At 42.7% G+C, this 18871-nt stretch overlaps 1 protein-coding gene across 7 annotated transcripts in view; it reads right to left on the reverse strand.

Annotated features, from left to right (window-relative positions):
* The window catches only part of LOC121941842 (nucleosome-remodeling factor subunit BPTF-like), a 58232-nt gene that overhangs the window by 18827 nt on the left and 20534 nt on the right, over positions 1 to 18871 (reverse strand). For 4 of the 7 annotated variants that reach the window (XM_088075647.1, XM_088075646.1, XM_088075650.1 and 1 more), the window contains 16 exons: positions 18065 to 18200; positions 17055 to 17357; positions 14770 to 16840; positions 11814 to 11938; positions 11231 to 11383; positions 10865 to 11015; positions 10361 to 10400; positions 9725 to 9950; positions 8492 to 8641; positions 4346 to 4476; positions 3556 to 3670; positions 2671 to 2888; positions 1674 to 1914; positions 1264 to 1556; positions 797 to 910; positions 439 to 600 (listed from right to left, as the gene is read on the reverse strand). In XM_088075647.1, the coding sequence (XP_087931773.1) occupies positions 439 to 600; positions 797 to 910; positions 1264 to 1556; positions 1674 to 1914; positions 2671 to 2888; positions 3556 to 3670; positions 4346 to 4476; positions 8492 to 8641; positions 9725 to 9950; positions 10361 to 10400; positions 10865 to 11015; positions 11231 to 11383; positions 11814 to 11938; positions 14770 to 16840; positions 17055 to 17357; positions 18065 to 18200 (4629 nt within the window). The remainder of the gene's footprint in view (positions 1 to 438; positions 601 to 796; positions 911 to 1263; positions 1557 to 1673; positions 1915 to 2670; positions 2889 to 3555; positions 3671 to 4345; positions 4477 to 8491; positions 8642 to 9724; positions 9951 to 10360; positions 10401 to 10864; positions 11016 to 11230; positions 11384 to 11813; positions 11939 to 14769; positions 16841 to 17054; positions 17358 to 18064; positions 18201 to 18871) is intronic. The other 3 variants (XM_042484743.2, XM_042484742.2, XM_088075648.1) reach the window with 2 other exon arrangements.

Raw genomic sequence — 18871 nt, forward strand, 5'->3', positions numbered from 1 at the left:
TAACAACAGAAAAGATATAAAAAAAACAAAAACAAAAACACATTTGAAAAACATTTTTAGTCCATGAGTGGCAAAAAAACCCCCAAAATAAATGATGAAATGATGATGTTTCATGTATACTACAAATATCAATAGAAATGGACCAGGCAGTGTGTCAAAAACACATAGAGACAAGTAAAAAAACACAAAAAAACAACCCACACACACAGTAGTAGTGACGGTATAAGCCTAACAAACAGAGACAGGGCCCGAACTGTAAAAATAAACACAGTCTTAGTGGAGGGTTGGAGGATGGTGACTGTTTATGTACTGATGGCAGGGAGAGAGAGAGCCTTGGACTGAGGTGGATGACCTGAGCACGCACGCACGCACGCACGCACGCACGCACGCACGCACGCACGCACGCACGCACGCACGCACGCACGCACGCACACACACCTGTTTCTGAATGATGTCGCTCTGGCTAGCTGCATTGAGGGCCTGCTCTCTCTTGGCCTCTGCGGCTTGTCTCTTCTTCTGCTGTTGCTGTTCTCTGAGCTGCTGGATCCTTTGCAGCTGCTCCTGAACAGATGCTGCCTGGATGGTCACGACGTTCCCAATCTGTGACAGACAGCGTCGTGTTAGAAGGTATAAAATCTTGAAAACTGTCTAAATTTGTGAAGCAGTGCTGAAAATGTTCTGATTTGTGCTCCTCCTCAAATTTTCGAGGAGGATTATGAGGATAAAAACCCCTTTAGGTCCTGTGAAGGTACTATACAGTAAGTTAGGGTCTGATTTAGCATGCCGGCTGCACTACCTGTCCTCCCTGAGCTGAGGTTGTGCCGGTCTGTTGTATCTGGATAGGAAGCTGCAGTTTGATGTGCTGTGGCAGAGAGCCTCCACCCTGCTGGGCCTGCAGCTGTGCCAACACCTGCAGTCACAACACAGAAGATACATAAATTTAACACAGCTGAAAAGAAAACCAGGGTTGCATTACTTGGGTGACACTGTCAGCTGCATTACTGTCAACCGTCATTTTCCAGGGCGCCACTTTAAGAACAACTGGATAGATTCAATTTGTAGTTCACAAAATTACCTGGGATTAATAATTTGGGTATCTGCATTCATGTTCTTAGTCAGAGATGCCACAACGCTCCTACTGCTGGACACCACGTAGCTTTAGCTGAGCTGTTGCTAAATTGGTCATCTGAGCTACAGTCGCTTTGGGAAGTGGATTGAGACTACAGCGAACGATGGATTACAAGGTAACTTTTCTAACCATACCTGTACCTGCTGCTGCAGTCCAGACATGCTGATGAGCTGGGGCGTCTGCTGCAGCTGCAGCTGGGCAGTTCCTCCCTGCGTTTTCACCTGCAGCGAGGTGGGAGACTGGATGGGCATGTGAGCCTGCGTCTGAGGGGGTAACTGGCCCTGCGGGGTGGCTGACGAAGGGGTGCTGGTGGTGGCCAAGGGGGTTGCGCCTGCTTGGACGGGGGCAGCAGCCTGCTGGGCGGGCTGGGCGGGCTGGGCAGGGGTTTTGGTGGATGTGGAGTTGGGCTGGCCAGGAACTGCTGTAGCTGAAGAGCGAGACAGAGAGAGAGAGAGACTGTAAGTCAACTAGCAGAAATACATCCAATTCAGATTTTATTTTCACAGTTATTTACTGTCAAGTGCTCCATGCTTGTTTCTCGTACCTGTGCTTGATGTGGGTGTGGCTGCTGAGGCCAAGGGGGTGAAGAGAAAGCGTTGCACCTGGCCATTGGGCAGTGCTGCTTGCATGAGCTGCTGGCCGGGGCCTGGGATGACAGTGACCCCATGAGGTATGACCTGCAGCTGACCCGTGGTCTGGCCCTGGCCCTGAACCATCACCGTCAGGGCCTGTTGGGTGCCACCAACACTAGCCTGCCGATCCACACCTGTCCCAGCCTGTTGCTTCTAGGAGAGGCAGAGAGGAGAGGGGTGGGTCATTTACACTGTGCAGTCCAGTCTGATCCAAAATAAACATTATGTGGTGAAAAATTGTGGATATATACCATTTCCCAAAGTATAAATTAATTTTTCATTCCCACAAAGTCTAACACCTTGTTTCAGATTGGTTAAAAGGTTTGTAGTTGTTGGCTCCATCAGAGAAGAGAGGCTCTCTCTCTGAACTGTCTCTGAGGAGGTTTTGAGAGTTTTTCTTTGTCTGAGAACTCGAGCTCATTCACGAGGATGTGGTTGTAAAGCCCATTAAACCTTATATTCGATACTGAGCTCTACAAATAAATTACATTTTTAAAATCATTTTTTTGGGATATATTTTAAGGCTGGACTCCTGGGAAACTAAGTAGTCTTGACATTTTAAAATCAAGATCATACATTTAACTTTTCTGTGGCGACACGGATGTCTGTGCAGTTTATCATCATCTTTTCATAATGGAGCTAGAATAAAACTTCTTACACTTCATATTAGAGCTCTGATTGGGCCCAAAAATCAGGCCCGACCGTCCCTACATGAACCCGCACAGTTTCTGCCCAGGCCCGAGCTGAGCCTGAGCCTGGCAGCAGTTTTGAGCTCGAGCTCGATTAAAAAAACAAGATTTGGACCATAAAGAAATATATTATACATTTTTTTTTTTTTTTTATTTAAAAACATTTATTACAACAAATTTTCTGGGAGGTGTGACCTGGAGGTTTTGCTCTCTCACTAACCTGTGTGAGCTGGGTGAGCTGTGCCAGGGTGAGTTTAACCTGGCCTTGCCCCTGCGCCCGCGGGGTGCCTGGTGGTGTTTGGCCTGCTGCCTGTCCTGCTGTGTTGGGGCTGGCCGTCCCCTGGCCCGTAACCGTAGCGACAGGGCTGGCACCAGATATTGCCGTGGAAACTGCCTGGCCACGAATGATTTGCGTCACAACTTGCTGTCCGCCCTGACCTGGAAGAGAAAGGTGTGTAAAGATGGTACTTTTTAACAAGAGGCTGGAGATCACACACATGCACACACCTGTACACTGACTTATAGAGACAACATGAAAGGGTTTCTGGTTTCTGTTTCTGTTATCAAGTAATCACATTTTTTTAACCAGGAAAATTTGATGAAGTCAGGCATAATTAGATCTCAGTCATAATGTCCATTAACTATTATTCCAGCCAAGCACATTTTGCATTGTATTAAAATAAAATAAAATTTCCAAATATCCTTCATCTAACAGGCCAAAAGTGAACAGAAATTATTTGATTCTAAGTCACCAGCAACAGTTATCAGCCAGATGGGCCTACGTGTATTTTTCTGAATTGTTTGCAAATTGCTTTTTTCATTTTTATTTTATCTGAGAATTCGGAGACCTAAAGCTGAAGGAAATGCTGTGTGTTTACGTGTTTTGCCAAGAACCATAAGCTTAAGTGAGATTTCTTTGTTTATTTTTAAAATAGTGTTATTATGTACGAATCTACTTATTTTATTTGGACTAAAATGTATAAGCAAAAGTAGCCTATTTGTCTGGGAAATTTAAATCTTTAAGGACATGAGGAACGGCACCCATTTTTCTAATGGAAGGTTGTGCAAATGAAACATATTCAGACCCTTAACATGAGTGCGTTACCTTGCTGGACCACGAGGGGTGTTCGGAGTATCGTCTTTCCCATTGGTCCTGTCTGCTGGATCGGTGTTCGGATCACTGTCATTCCTGGACGGATCTGACCACCAGCTGCCAGTACCTACAAGGATATTTTCATGAGGAGGTTACTGATAAACTGCTTCAAAGCCAGCGTCTTATTCTGAAACTCTCTGACAATCTCATTGTAAAGAGCAATCAACTATCAAGATGAGGTACAGAGGAACTGATTAAAAAAACTGTGTGTATTTGTCTTAAAATGAAATTATATATAGCTGCTGTTGGGCGCAAATCTCTATCTCCAAAACTGCTATTTTTCAGGAATTAGAAGAAAAATGCTGTGTTTTTAAAACAATCCAATGGAGATAAGAGGTTTAGTCACAAGCTTTTTAAATACATTATTGGTTGAGAAATGGTAAAACCCACTAATAGACGAAGCGGGAGATAGAAATATAATTAATTTAGGAAAAAAATTAAGGTTTACAAGGTTTACACCTGCAAACGATAATATACAAAATACATTTTATTCAATGGTATAAATGTACAAAGAAAGTAGATATGTCACCAGCTGTGCACAATTTAAAAATCATAAAGAGATCAGGCAACAAAATTAGGGATGTGAAAGCTTTGTAGCAAACATAATGGTGGTAGGAGGAGTGGCACGATGAGAAGAAAAGTAAGCATAAGTTGGACAATGCACAGAGTACAGTTGGATGATCAAAGTGATTCAGTGAACACAACAAAAGACACTTTCAAGCAGGAGGGGAGGCAGATGTACCTGTTGCTGGGAGCCTGGTGTACTGGGCCTGATGTTGAGTGTGGCGGTGCGGGGCTGGAATGTGGTATAGGTCTGGGCACCGCCTGCTGTGCTGGAGGGGATGATACCCAACACTTTCTGCTGAACCACACCTGCAGAGAAAAGACAAACAGAAAGATACCAGAGTGAACAAATGAGGGGGAATGTGAAGGGAGAAGAATGAGGACAAGGGTGGGCTAAAGCTGAGGTTTCCCGGGAAGCAGCTTGTCACTTCTAGTCATCAGTCAAGACAAAAAATATAACACATGGAAAGAGGAAAGAATGACAAAAAAAATTACTATATGTGCTGACACAAATGCTGGAATGGAGGAATAGGAAAAAGTTTAAAGAAAGACAGGATCAGGATAGTTTAAAGATAGCATATTAATTGTATTCCTCTAGGATTGCTTGTAAGCTTGTATTTTTAGAGATAAATTATGTGTACTTTACTACCATGTAAACACTGGTAATACAATTACTGATGTGAAGCAGCGGCTGCATGTTTGCGTGTCACAAGCGAGCGGTGGTACAGAAGTCCTGCATTGATACAACTCAATACAATATTTGTGGGCTTCTCTCCTTGCTTGATGGCCAGCTTTTGATCACAGCAATGGTAAATATTAGTCAAGCAGGTAAACAAAATCTTCAAAGGCTCACTGAAAGCTTAGTTGGGTTTCCCCCAACATACCTGAACCCCCTCATAAATTATGCATGAGTTCAGATCCCACTTTTTAACTTGAATCTGACAAAGGGCGCGTTTCATATTTGTCCACCAGGCTCTGTGCCTTAATGAGCTCACGTGAAGCTGATGGCAGGAATGGAAACCATGAGAGCGTCGTTCTTTTTCCTTTTGCTGCCTTCTTGCTGCGGTTTCTCAACCGCAACCGAGCAGGTAAACCTATACATCAAGGGTTTCCCTCTTCAAACAGGGATGTTAAAACCGGTCGTAAGACCAGGGGAGTAGCTGCTCTGGTCACACACATCAAACACACTTTTCTATGGACTGGCTGTTTGCAGAGGTCGGGGAGTTGGGACTCCGGTGAGTAGAGAGGTACACTTTTATTCAAAAAGACGGAGGGAAAAAAAGAAAAATGGAATCCCGCTATAGAGGGCTACCTGTCTGGGAAGGAGACCTCAGGGTAAACTTGTTTTCCTGCCTAACTTCCTTAAGCCCTTCCAAAATAAACAGGGCGCCCAACAGTCATACTGGATAAATACACATGTCCATTAAATGGTTACACTCCACCTGAACTTAGTTTCTCCTTCATGGTGACTTCAAAGGTAAGAAAAATCACTTTTTTGTATCCTTGGTAAATACCATTCTCTTCATCCGGTGAATGCAATGATTTCTTTCAGCACGTCTGTATTAAATGATACGTTTGCTGTAGACTGAGATACTATTTTTAGTGGCATCATCACTGCATCATGTTTGAAAATGAAGATCTATTCAGCTGTTTCTTTTCTGTATTTTTCAGTCAGTTAGCTTGCCAGAAAGGATAAGACAGACTTATTGTTAAGGCTGGTAAAAGTTTAAACCTGTAAAAACTGAATATGTATCAGTTGAGAGAAAGTTCTTTAATTTCCAGACAAACCTGTCTTATCTGATGTTTTTGTGTTCTTAATGAAGCATATTTGCTGCTTGAAATGGCCCACTTAATTTTAAAAGTACATGCAGCAAATATAGCATATAGTCAAGTAACTGATTTTGTGAAGGATAAATCTGACCTCTAGAATCCACCTAACAGCTGTCAACAGCTTTAATGTGAAATGTCAACGTCACATTGAAAACAGACCACCTCGCCTGAGTGTTGAGCAATATCCATCATGCAGTAATTTGACAGGACCACAGACAGGCCCGGTGGTGCTCAGTACAAACCATCGCCTCATCCGTGCAGGTGTCAATATTGACATTTCGAAAAGTTGAAAAGAACCTAACTTAAGATAGAACAATCCTGAATCCGCAGTCTAGATTTAGAACCTCAGACTACACAAGTCTACCATCCCAAAAACCATCCAACCAAAATAACAGCTTTCTATTAGATTACCATGCCAACCGGACACCGGCAGACATGATGTGCCACACCAAACTAAGCTGCTGACTCATGAGGTTGGCACATAGTGGGCACCACAATGGGGCTGGTGTGGGTGACGCTGCTACAGTAGCACAAAACACACTGAGTGGCAGACTTTCTCTTAAATGGTAGCAACTTTTGTTCAGCTGGAAACTTATGGAATAAAAAGCTTAGCTTAAATTTTGCGCTTTACATTCATTTATTTCACTATCTCCTTCATCTTCTTCTTTTGCTGATGCATGGTTCACACTACACAACACTAGCCCAGATTTTCTGCTCCCTGACAGTTTTTGGAACTCCCAAACAAAAGCCCCTGATCAGAGGAAAATCGGCACTAGCATGGCATTCACAATTTCATGCTCGAGCGCTATGTAAGAACTGTTCAAAGATGCCAGCCACGAGGCTCACGATACACCACAAAGGCATCCCAGATATCCAGTGTGCATAATATTTGAAACTGTTGGTAAATGAGAGCCCAGGGAGGAAGACACTGAGCGCTTTCCAAAGTGTGTGTGAGAGAGAGAGGGAGGGGGGGTGGACTATTGCATTGAATGTTTTGGTACATTTATAACTTACTCGGTTTAAAAAACGTTGTCAATTTTTGACTTGACTTTGTAGTATGCTACCTGGACCGTGAATGTAGCTCAAGACAGTGACCAGCATCAATGCAATCGTTCTGACTCCATTTGTCCATCTGGTGAATGTGAGCCCAACATTAATTTGCCTTTTAGCTCAGCTTTTAGCCTCCACCAGTTTCTAAAAGAAACATCTGTGTCTTTAGCTGCTAGTTGCTGCTGTTTGGTGTTGGAGAGTCAGTGTGCAGTAGGTTTTTGAGAGTTTTTTGTTGAAAACTCCTCTCTGCTGCATCTGAAAACACTAATATGGGAGCGATGAGAATGAACCAAAACCGTAAAACTGCATGCCAGAGATAAAAAATGAGACAAAAAGAAAGGCACTCAAGCCAAATTGAGTAAGTATTTTAGGGTTGCGAAGAGGATGTCCACTGACTAGGCAGTCCTTCAATGTGTAACAGGACACATCAGTGCTGAAAGAATGTCACTATCAAATGTGGTTTTAGCGAGCAGATCTCAAAATGCATTCAGGGCGCTTTTGGTGCATTCACACCTGTATTTTGAGCTGTTCATTTGTGATCTGATCACCCAAGATGCATGTCAATACCAGGTGTAAACAGGGGAATTGCATTGCAGAGTTGCTTAAGATTCTCTGTCGGATCATCACTAGAAGCAATCCCTTTCAGATTTAAAAATAGTGATTTGATCCACTGCTGTTAAGAGAAAAATTGTCCAAAAATTAGTATTCTGCTTTAATTTTTATTTATCCTTAAAAAGGTTTTCTTTAATAAAGACCAATGTTTCAGAGGAAACTTAAAACATCACTAGAGGACAAACTCAAACTAAAGCTCACAGGGAATCACTGAACAAATCAGGGATGTGGGGAATAATTCTGAGGTCTGGAACCAGGCTAAATGATGTGCCTAATTTCAAGAATGTAAAGATAAACATGGCTGCATTAGCACCACTGTGAAACTAAATGTGACAGCTGTATGACTGATTCAGAGAGGCAAGGGGGCAATGTGTTTACTCTAGCTGAACACTTGAGCCCTATAGTTCCTCTAAGTTGTGGGCCTTTAAAAATGACGGTCTACTTGTGTACTTGGCTCACTGACAGTGGCAATCAAGGACAGTGGAATGTCTAATTAGTGTCTAATACGGAGACTTCAAAATATTTGGGCCTGTGGTCGCTGGCACCACTAGAATTTAAAATGAGTGAAGACAGGCACAGTACTTCTAGCACACCATGCGCGTAGTTGGCAAGCTAAATTGCTTACAATGGCATCCAATTAATGAGCTAGATCTAATTTGGCTTCTCTGACACCTTTGAAATGTCTCGACTGTGGGTCCGAGGTGAAGCAATAAAAACACAAACATAAATGCATCCCTAAACGGTGGTGGATGGAAAGAAGAAATGTCTACACTGAGTAAATGTTGTGCCCTCCCTTCGCCTCTAAGGTGTGACTTATTAAAACCTGCAGTACCTCCTTGTGAAGTTGGCACGTTGACTGTGACGATCTTGCTGTTGGCTGGTAGGGGCAGCTTGGTGGTAACCACCTTTCCACCCACAGAGGTTCCTGTAATCTGGAAGGTGTGTCCACCAGACGTGGCCACGGTGGTCTCCGTGCCTGCTCCTTATAAAGCAAACAAACAAAATTACTACAAATATTGTTACTATTTCAAATCCAATAATATCTTACTAAGACAAGATCAGTGTTTCCCAGAGAATAAGAATCTATGTATGGCAGGAGCTGACAACAGGAAAGGGGGGTCAACGAACTCTGTTTTTATCTTGAAAGTGTGTGTCCCCTTTTAATTATTCTGTGTCCCTCTCTAAACTCTCTGTGAATGCAGCACAGGCAGAACTCATCATGATATCTCTTGTTTTCCTCAGCAGGAGTTTAAGGAGTTTAGGTCATGGGATGGATAGTAGATCTGTCAATCCAGTCAGAGCTGATCAGATTGATGGAGTAGAAGAGCAGCTGCTGCAGATTTTTAGACCCAGCACAATGAAATGTTAAGTTTCACTGTCACTGCGCCTGAAGTTCTGCTGTTCCATCTGTGCCCAGAGTACGCTCCGCGCTCCGAGACTGTTGTGTAATTATTAACCGAACGGTACCCTATATATATTCTAGTAACGCTCCTGATGAACTGTCTGGCTTCAAAAATATAAATTCTATATGTGGCAGCATATGTTTTAAACATGTGGGCCGCCACAAATAAAGAATCTGTGGGAAACCATCAGACATAAATATCATACTTTTACTGTAATTCTACAAGGCTCTAGTCTTAGCTTTACTCCTTTACATTTATTACTCAACTGCATCTGTTCTTACGTTTTTATAATTTTGAGTAATATCTGGCATGAGAATTTCTTTTCGGATTAACAAGGTTCGCTTACATTACTATATTCTAGTCAACAATCTTAAAACAAAATCATACACAGAAAAAAACACATTTTCAGAAACTTCAGGAAATATGTCAGCATTGTCTACAGTTAATCAACTAACACATCGTATGTGTCTAAACTAGTACAGCTGCAGTGAATCACACACATTTAACAACGCAAATTAAGACACAGTTACAAATATTATTATATTGTATCAATGTCAAATGCAAGGCTGAATGGTGTCTCTTGTGAATACATGTATTATGATTTGTCCCGACATGCTCTGCCGCTCATTTTGGGCAAAAACAAAGACTGCTTTCCAATGTACCTTGTGTGCTTTGACCCTGCTTGACCCAGGTGGCAAACGACTGCTGGAAGTTTTTGTTCTGCTGGAATGTGACGGGGGTGCCCATCTTGGTGGACAATACCACCTTGGTGCTGGGGGTGCCCTGGCCTGAGATTGAGCCGACGATGACTTTGGGCGTGGCGACAGGTGTTGCGGGAGTCCCTGTTGGGGTAGCTGTGACTGAGCCTGGTTTCTGCTCCAGACGTTTCTGAGAAGGTATCAGTCAGTACATCAACACAGGAACACGTGACAGAAGTATTCAAAAGAATTACCAATACATCAAATCAGCTGAAATGAGCTTAAATAGTGGTATCAATAGGTTTAGACCGAGATGTTTGGGCGTAAGCTGCCTGATCAAATTATACCATCAGCGGGAATTAATAGATTGTCTGTTGTCTTGGTCAACTTTTCACTCATTGCTCAAACATGGTGTGCCAAAATCACAGATTCCTTAGTGTCTACTGCTACACATGCATCCTTTTCCTCCCACTAAAAGTAAAACGTAAGCCTCATTTGGAACACATTTTTTAAAGGGCTTACTTATATAATAAAGGATTAATGCACCTTTTAAGTAATCAAATATTCAGTGGAAAGACGACTGAACAGAACCACTCTCACCTTTGCCTGCTCTGCTGCCTGAGCTTTCTCTTTCTCCACCCTGTGAAAGAAAAAAAACCCTTTAGCTCTCTGCAAACATTTCAGAAAAATAAAAAAGTTTTTCTCCAGTATTGTCATATACCCAACAATATTTCCATATATTTTAGAAATTAGATGTGACTATTAGCCATGTGTGCCATTGGTCGATTAATCACTGCAACTCTAGCTAGTTGGCAGAAATATCAATAGGTTAAAGTTATTATTAAAATTACAGCCATTTTAGTTGATTGTGTTTCCTCGTTTTCCTTGGATATTGCTTTCAATCAATTTTATTTATGAACTTTTGATTTTGTAGGTTGTTGTCACATTTTGTAGGGTGCAAAATACCACATATTTCAGCAAGACTTAAAACAGGATTTTTTGTTTTAAATAGGATTTTTTTTCTACATGTTTATAAGTCATTCTGACAGACTGCAAGATCAAGCTTCATGGCAAGTAAACACATAATACGTTTGACCCTCTGACCTTTCTGAGAAGGCTCTGATCTCCCAGAGGTCCAGCTCCTCCTCAGCCACCCAGGTCTCGATCACCACTGGGCCCGTCTGCTTAGCGGGCTCAGGCTTCTTGGGGCGCAAGGCACTGGAGCGCAGCCCCTTCCTCTGAGGGGTGTGGGTTTCTGGGATGATAGATCAACAACAGATCATTATTTTAACTTTGAAACATTGCAACAGAAAAAAAGGAGCTATACAATAGACACAAAGTCCATCCTTCCTTTCTCTACTACGATCATTATTTTGTCTTGGTGGTCTAAAGAGTTGATTTAATTTGGTCTTGGGACACTTAAACTCTGTCTCTAGCATAAATAAGAAGGAATAAAAAAGTGCATCTAACCTTTCGGCGTCTCGGGCACTCCGAGGGGGCAGATGATTTTTCGGATGCAGTACTCCGAGCGAATTCCGTAGGGTCCCACGTCGCGGCGCTTGATGATCTCGGTGGTGGTGATTTCGGTATCTGACGTCTCTGTAGCAATGAGTGGGGATAGGGCTGGGTTGGTACGGTGACGAGGAGGAGAGCCCAACAAGATGGAGGAAATGCACTCCAACATTAACACAGCGACACCCAAATGACACTGAAGCCCGTGTCTTTTTCAAGACACATTTTTTTCAAGTTTCTCTGGCCCAGCAGGGGATACGAAATCATAGAAATGCTCATGTTTTTTGAACACCAGGTTGGAGTTGAACAAAATCATCCAAAATGTAGTTAGAAATATAGGTATAAATAAAGCATATAACAGTCATACAAGATATTAAATCCCAATTAATTTTTTAAAAAGTCACTCCTACATCTCACATACATTAAATGCATATCAAAAAACACAATAATTGCCTTAAAACTCAAATTCAAATTTAGGCAGTTCCCAGGTGAAGGATCTTTATTTGGAGGAGGTTGGTTGGTTTGGGAGAGCCAGTTATACCTGTACGCGTGGTGCCGACAGCAGCGGATGGTTTGACAGCCATGTCGTCCCATCTTAGAGACGCCCACAGGAGCCTCAGCATCAGGCTCACACCAGCCAAAGACTTCACCGTCTGCAGGCGATACCTTTAACACAACCCCAAAGTTCAAGTATTAGTCGAATAATCAGTTTCATGCTGTCAACGTATTGTGTGTCGTTCACAACTTTGCAGCTATACATAACATGAAGGTCTGTTGTTTACATTTTGCTGATAATATCGATTTCAAACTGGTTTATAAACACTACTGACAGAAATAATAGGTGTTGTACAGCTATGAGCTGAAGGGTTTTTGGCATTCCCGGCTGCCTCAGTGTCATGCAGTTTATTAGTGCAGGGCAACTGACCGCCAGTGACTCGCTCAGCGTTACAGAAAACACACTGCTGCGCATCATGGAACAGGAAGAGGCAGAGTAAAAACAGACTGAGGTTTTGGGTGATGCTGCCGTCCCCTCATGACCATTTCCATGAAAGAAATAGAACGACTGGCTGCCATTGTTAATAAATCATTTTGTACAATAATCCAGTTGAGGGGTAGATTTATCTCTAAATACAAAAGCCCATAAAACAACAGTTTTAACTCACAGTTCAAAGTGGACGCTTGTGCATATTTCATTTGGTCCTTTTTAATTTGATAAAAAATTCTGGTTGTAACAAACTGTTCTGAGTATAGAATTAGATGACAGGATGTCTCCATCAATGAAAAATGTCCCTTAGAAGAAATATTCCCTCCATGCATCATTATGGCCACAACTGCTGTTTTGACAAAGAACTTGGCACTCATTTAAAACATCTTGAACTTCTACAAAAACATCAGCATACTGCTGTGTGTGTATTGGGGTTTGGTGAATACTCTTTTTCCCATGTGTAACCACAGGCAGGAAACTATCCCTGGGTTGCAGGGTTGGGTCATTGCACAAAGCGAACATCCTGACACTTGTCCGCCGGATGATTCATGACTGCTTCGAAACTCTGAGGTCCGGTTAAAATAACGTGTGTGACACCAGGCTCAGAGCCACAACATAGCTCAGGGCCAAAGCCGCGAACAGCCGGCGGGAGGGGAGACATAATGAACAACAAATCAACAAGACATGGCACACAACCAGGAGAGGGTTAAAAGGTGGATGCTGAAGGGAAACAGTATCAGCCTCATCTCTTCTGTTGTCTTTGTCACCATCACAAATTTACATTTTAAATACAGTCGTAAAGAGGCCTGTGTGTGGTTGTAAAACATTTTAAATTAAGCAACTTTGTATTACTCTATAGGGGAAGAAAGCCACAGAAGCCTTGTTATGTCAACCACGACATCAATGAGCAGTTGGGTAGAACTGAACATGAAAATATATGGTAACTGTGGATAATCCTGCTCATACTTCTACGCACAACCACAACTGTATGTTATGATTTACATTTCACAGGATCAAGACTTAACATACACTGCACTGTCACACTAAACACACAAATCCTTGATGAATATGCGGCAGAAAAAATGCCTTAAGGACCGGATACAGTTTCTCTGGCTAGGGGATTTTCAGCACCAGATGTAAATCACTTTTTTCAAAAAATCCAATAAAAACATAAGGGGGTGTCCTCTGATTAAGTTTTATTTCATAATATTTTACTCTGAAGCAGCCTTTTACAAAATAAGTGTGTAATTGAATTCAAGTCTAGCCATAAGTTTTAATTAAAAGTGAATTTGGGGTGCTGCCCTTGCAGGAATTTTCAAAAATATTTTGGGGGGAGTTGGTAGATACAAATTATGTCTAGCTGACTAATACTTTTATATCATGTTTATTTGATTTGGTCTTTCAGAATGGGAATTTGCCTCATCGTTTGGAATAAAGTTTTATGTGTCTAAATGTATAAGATTTATAGTGTCAATGTTAGAACTACCATCACTGCATGTCCTCTGTATGTGTGTTGGTTTCCTCTGGCGTTGCTTTTTTTTTTAACTTTTTGTCATATTTGAAACGGTCACTATATCCTGTCATACATGAGACAGATAATATGTGAAAACATCTGTTCTTCTGCCTCCTCCTAATGCTCCTAACAACATTTGCAAGAATCCACTGTGCCTGAACGAAAACAACCAATCGGAGACATGAGGAGAGAAAGTGAAAACAAGCTTCTCCTCTTTGTCTTTTTCTGCTTACTTGTCTTTGCTGTGTAGACCATTGCTGGCAGCCCTGTGGGTGCACGGAAAGTGATTCACATGTATTTGAAACCTCTCCTGGCTCTAATTGGTTGTTTTCATTCAGGCATGGTGGAGTCTTACAAATGCCATTAGGAGCACAAGGAGGAGCAAGAGGAACATCATGTGTCACAGATTTTCTGTCTCAAGTACTACTGACAGGACACAGTGACAGTTTCAGTAAACTGGACAAAAAGTTACTTTGATAAAAGTTAACCACTGCAAATTTAATTATTTAATTAATTAAATTATGTTTAGTGCAAATATTTTATTTCTGAATGTTGTGTTTTTATTTCCTCACGAAAAGGTTGTTTATCTATTGAGCACTCACTTCAGTTGCGGCATGCAAAGTTACGGCAGGACGCATGTTAGTCAAGTTCATTGAAGAAGATGCAGACATAACAGATGCTGCCTCTGGTCCACCAGAGAAGCACCAGAGCTGACCAAGTAAAAGATTACAGTCAAGCAAGCCATCACACATCATCACACAACCAACTGCCGCTGAAGCTGGAGTGCACCCACATTCTAAATGTTATGCATTGAAACGATTCAGGATGCACATGACTACGTCCATTTTTCAAAATAAGGTGTCAAAACAGAGTAAAATACACATGTGGAAAAGAGATTAATTAGATTAAAATCAGGGGAAACACTGAATAATGTTTGTGTGGTTCAGGGTGGGTGACAAGTTAAAGTGTGTGAGAAAAATAAACAGAGAGCAAGCTTACCTCCAGGTGATGCCAAATGTGGGTCTGGGAGAAGGATAAGGCCAGATGTCCAGCGCTGGCTTGGCATTGTAGCTAAATATGGAGACCTCACGGAAACCCCCTCTCCTCGCCAGCACCTTCAAGTCGTCATGAGGCAGTACAAAAATACTCTTGCGGTTGCTCTTGGTGACAAACTTGCGGTAAGACGGAAGGGCGGTGTCTGAGCGCGTCTTCTTGGTGCGGGAGAACTTGAGGAGACGGACACGGCCCTTTGTTGACGATGAGTCCTCAAGGCTTACGCCAACAGAGGTCACTGAGGTTTTACCCCTTGCGTCAGCGGTTGACTTACTGATGGAGGCTGAAAACGCCGTCTTCTGTTCTTGTGTCACTGTTTCACTCTGGCTGTCCTCTGACTGGCTATCGAGCCCGGAGGAACAGATTTTGGTCACAGTTGTTTTGGTCATGGTCGTGAGGGTGGACACTGCGCTGTTTTCTGTCGTCGACGCTACAGGCGTTGTAGCCGCTCCAGATGTATTCAATGCCACTTTTGCTATCCTCGTCTCTGTGGACACTACTGTTGTGGTGGTCGTGGATGTGGTCGTTACCTGTGTGACCATGGTCTTGAGCGGTTCCGTCGTACCACTGTTACTATTCTCCTCTGCAAAGTCGTCACTCAGACTGGACTCTTCCGCTGACGGTATCGGAGACGGAGCCATTCTGATGATTTTGATCACATTACTTGGTTTAGCCTCCATGGATTGAAACGGTGACGTGCTGCTGTGCTGGAGAGTGCTCTGCGTATTAGCTCCAAGTGCATCTATGTTGTTCTCTAGCCTTGTTATCTTTAGCGGAGGCGTGTAGTCCTGCTCTGATACTATTGTCTTGCCTTCTACCTCAACCTTAGAAACTAGGCTTAGTTCCTTACCCCGAGCCTCTTTACAATCATTCACAGGGGCCAAATCTCCGTTCACTAAAGGCTTTAGCGGTGTGCTGTCCTTCAATGAGACAACCAGCCCTGGTTCATCACCTTTACCAATGTTGTTCACCTTGGGCTGAGGACTGTTAGTAAGCACACCATTATTTGAGCTCATTACAGAGTTACTCAACATGCTTTCACTCCCCGAGCCATCATTACCATTTACCTGAGGGAGAGGGGAAACTGGCTCGGGAGTGCTGTCGCCTTCAGTTCTACCTTGTCCGATGCCTTTTATATTTCCTTTGTTCTCCTCTGGCCCCGTGCCATTTTCCTCTGTACCCAAATGCACTACGCTTAAAGTTTCTGTGTGAATACGTTTAGAAGGAGATGTGTTTTGACCACTTATTTGGTCAAAAACACTTGGAGATGTCCTCAGAGAGTCCAGTTTCAAGCTGGGCACCTTTGACCCCGTATGTTCAGTATATTCAGCCTTAGCGACATGTAATGGTGCACTGGCTGTTCGTCGCTCTTGAGAGCTACGAATCCCCCCTGCTGCTGTTTCATGCAGTTTGACGGCCTCTTGTCCTGAACTATCTGTATTGGTTTCTTTTGGCCCCATAGTCCTTTCCACTAAGTCTGCCTCCGATACCTGCGGCATGGAGGTGGTTTGGTTTTGTGGTGAAGCTGAATGTTCACTTGTACCTGTACTGCAACTGTCTTTGGAGTCCGGAGCAGGAGAAGGAAGATGAGGAGAGACAGTCTCATCTGTAGTTTCACAGATATCAGCCTGACTTTCCCCTTCGACCTCTCGTCCTCCAATTTTTCCTGGTTCTGGAGTTGTGGAAGATTTCTCCTCCAATTTCACAGCTTCAAGCTGTTTGTGAGCAAAAGTCTGTGGCTTGAGTGGTGAGCGTGGCCGGACCGGAGTGCTCAGAGCGGGATGTGAAGCGGATGAAACTGCTGTCGACACCTGCTGCCTCTGCCTCTCCTCAATTATGTGCTGCTTCACTCGTCGCTCCAGCAGGCTGTCCAGCTTGGACGACTTGACCTTCTTCTTGTAGGCGATGCGGGTGAGAAAGCCCTTGCTGACATCCACTACATCGTAGTTAAAAGGTCGCGTTGGGTCGTCTGTAGGCTCCTCCTTCATGGAAGCCTTTTCCTCCTGAATTATGGACCCTGGAGGAAAATGAATTCAGACTTTAATCTACATTGATATAAAACTGAGATACTTCATCGCATTCTCTTTACAATCACTGTCGAAAAGCTTGGGAAGGATACACATTAAATTAAATGTATTTATAAAAGTTGTTTAAGTTTAAAATGAAACATCTCATGCACCACATGCAACTGAATACAATGCTATAAGACACTAAGTCGCACTCTGTCATACTTTGCTCTTCATCTGATCGTGAGTCTGTGGGGTCCACCTCCATCTTTGCAGGCGATTCATCTGACGACAATTCCTCAGACTTTTCCTTTTCATTCACCGCTTCTTTCTTTTCCTCTTCCATCTTCTCGTGAGACTCCAAATCCTCAACAGACGTCGGATGATCTGTCGCAGGCTTGGAGAGGACAGAGGATTCTTGATCTTTTGTCTGAATGCTTAAGACAGCAGCTCCCTGAGCTTCTGGTGCAGCTACCCTGGGCCGTAGACTCAAATCCAGCAGCGTACATTTCTTGCCGAGTTTCGCATCTTTGGAAAACAGAAGAAAAGAGAAAGTTAAGTTGTCAGATTTGTTTGAAAACACACATATAGAGCCAATGATAAATGCTGTTAATCAGACATTTTGGGACACAGCCCATCAATTATTACACAGATAAACAACAGGGATGCACGATATTGAATTTTTGCCAAAATATGATATGCCTACATTCAACTACTACTATTTTACTCAACTTATTTTGGTGGATGTTGATATATACACATATACTATCTGACCGCTTTTGACTAATTATAGTCTCAGAGGTAAAGCATCATATTCGGGCCAATGCCAATATTTCATTTTAAGCCTTTATCTGCATATAATGATAACCAGCCAATGTTACTGTGCATCTTAAAAAACAAACTTCATCATGCGATCTCCTCCTTCTACAGCATAAAGAATGTGTTTTTGACACTGCAGTTAACCTGCAGCAATACTGGACATTTTTTAACACTTGGTAGCACTTAAAGGTAAACAAGAACATAAAATATCAGTACAAGTAAATACGAATCTAAGCTATATGTGAGGTCTTTGATTAGCTCTTTGACATCAAAAGAGAGGCTTAATTCACTGAACGCCAACACACACAATGACATCGTTGAGATTACTGAACGAGAGGCTAATTCACTCTCAGAGTCAAAGAGACTTTCAATTAGAGAAAACCACATTTCAGGCCCCAGAGTCTCCCATTCCAGACCTTCCAGTTCTTTGCGGTAGTTGGCGTTGGTGTTGCCTGGAAGCCTGGGGACAAACCGCTGCACATAAGTCTTACTGATCCAACTCCAGCCCCCGTAGCCTGTAACGCGATACTCCTCTCCTTTCTGCTTCCACACCTACAAATAAGACAAGAAAGAAAAAGAGAAATGAGGAAAAACAGGGATAAAGAAGCAAAAAGAGATGAAATGTTCAGCAAAAAGGGAAATGGGAGAAAGAAAAAAAGGGGGTGGGAAAGGAGAGAGTAAAAACATTAAGAGAGATTAAAAGTTGAGAGGTTATTCACACACTGGTCACTAATCACTGAGGGAAATGACTCATAGCAGAGCTTAACTTGCTGCCTCAAAGAGCCCTTGATGGTCACTCACATACGCAAGTCATACACACCAGTGTTCCCCACAGTAATGCCTCAGTTTTCCAGGCAGTAAAGTCCCAATCTAGATGAAATATGATCATAATCGACCCATCGTCAGTATAGTTTCATATTGTGTCAGCACAGATAACAAAACTAGAATAGTTTGGATAGAGGTATTTCATCAAATCAACCCCCTCGTCACTCATTCAGTCTAAAGGTGGATGCCACAAGTATTTATTTCTAATGTCGTGGACACCAGCACTGCTGTGGTGCATGAGACAATGGCAGCCATCCTGGACATCCCAGCGTCTGTGTGTCACATGCTGTACAACGCTTTACATCAGATGTGGATTTGTGATGTGCATAAACCAAGGTTGTGATGACAAGAGAAAATGTCAGGCATGCAGTCAAATGACAGGGCAGGGCCGACCTCTT

Source organism: Plectropomus leopardus, chromosome 3, assembly GCF_026936395.1.
Source record: "Plectropomus leopardus strain MGB_pleo_1.0 chromosome 3, ASM2693639v1, whole genome shotgun sequence".
In the NCBI taxonomy this organism is placed as follows: Eukaryota; Metazoa; Chordata; class Actinopteri; order Perciformes; family Serranidae; genus Plectropomus; species Plectropomus leopardus.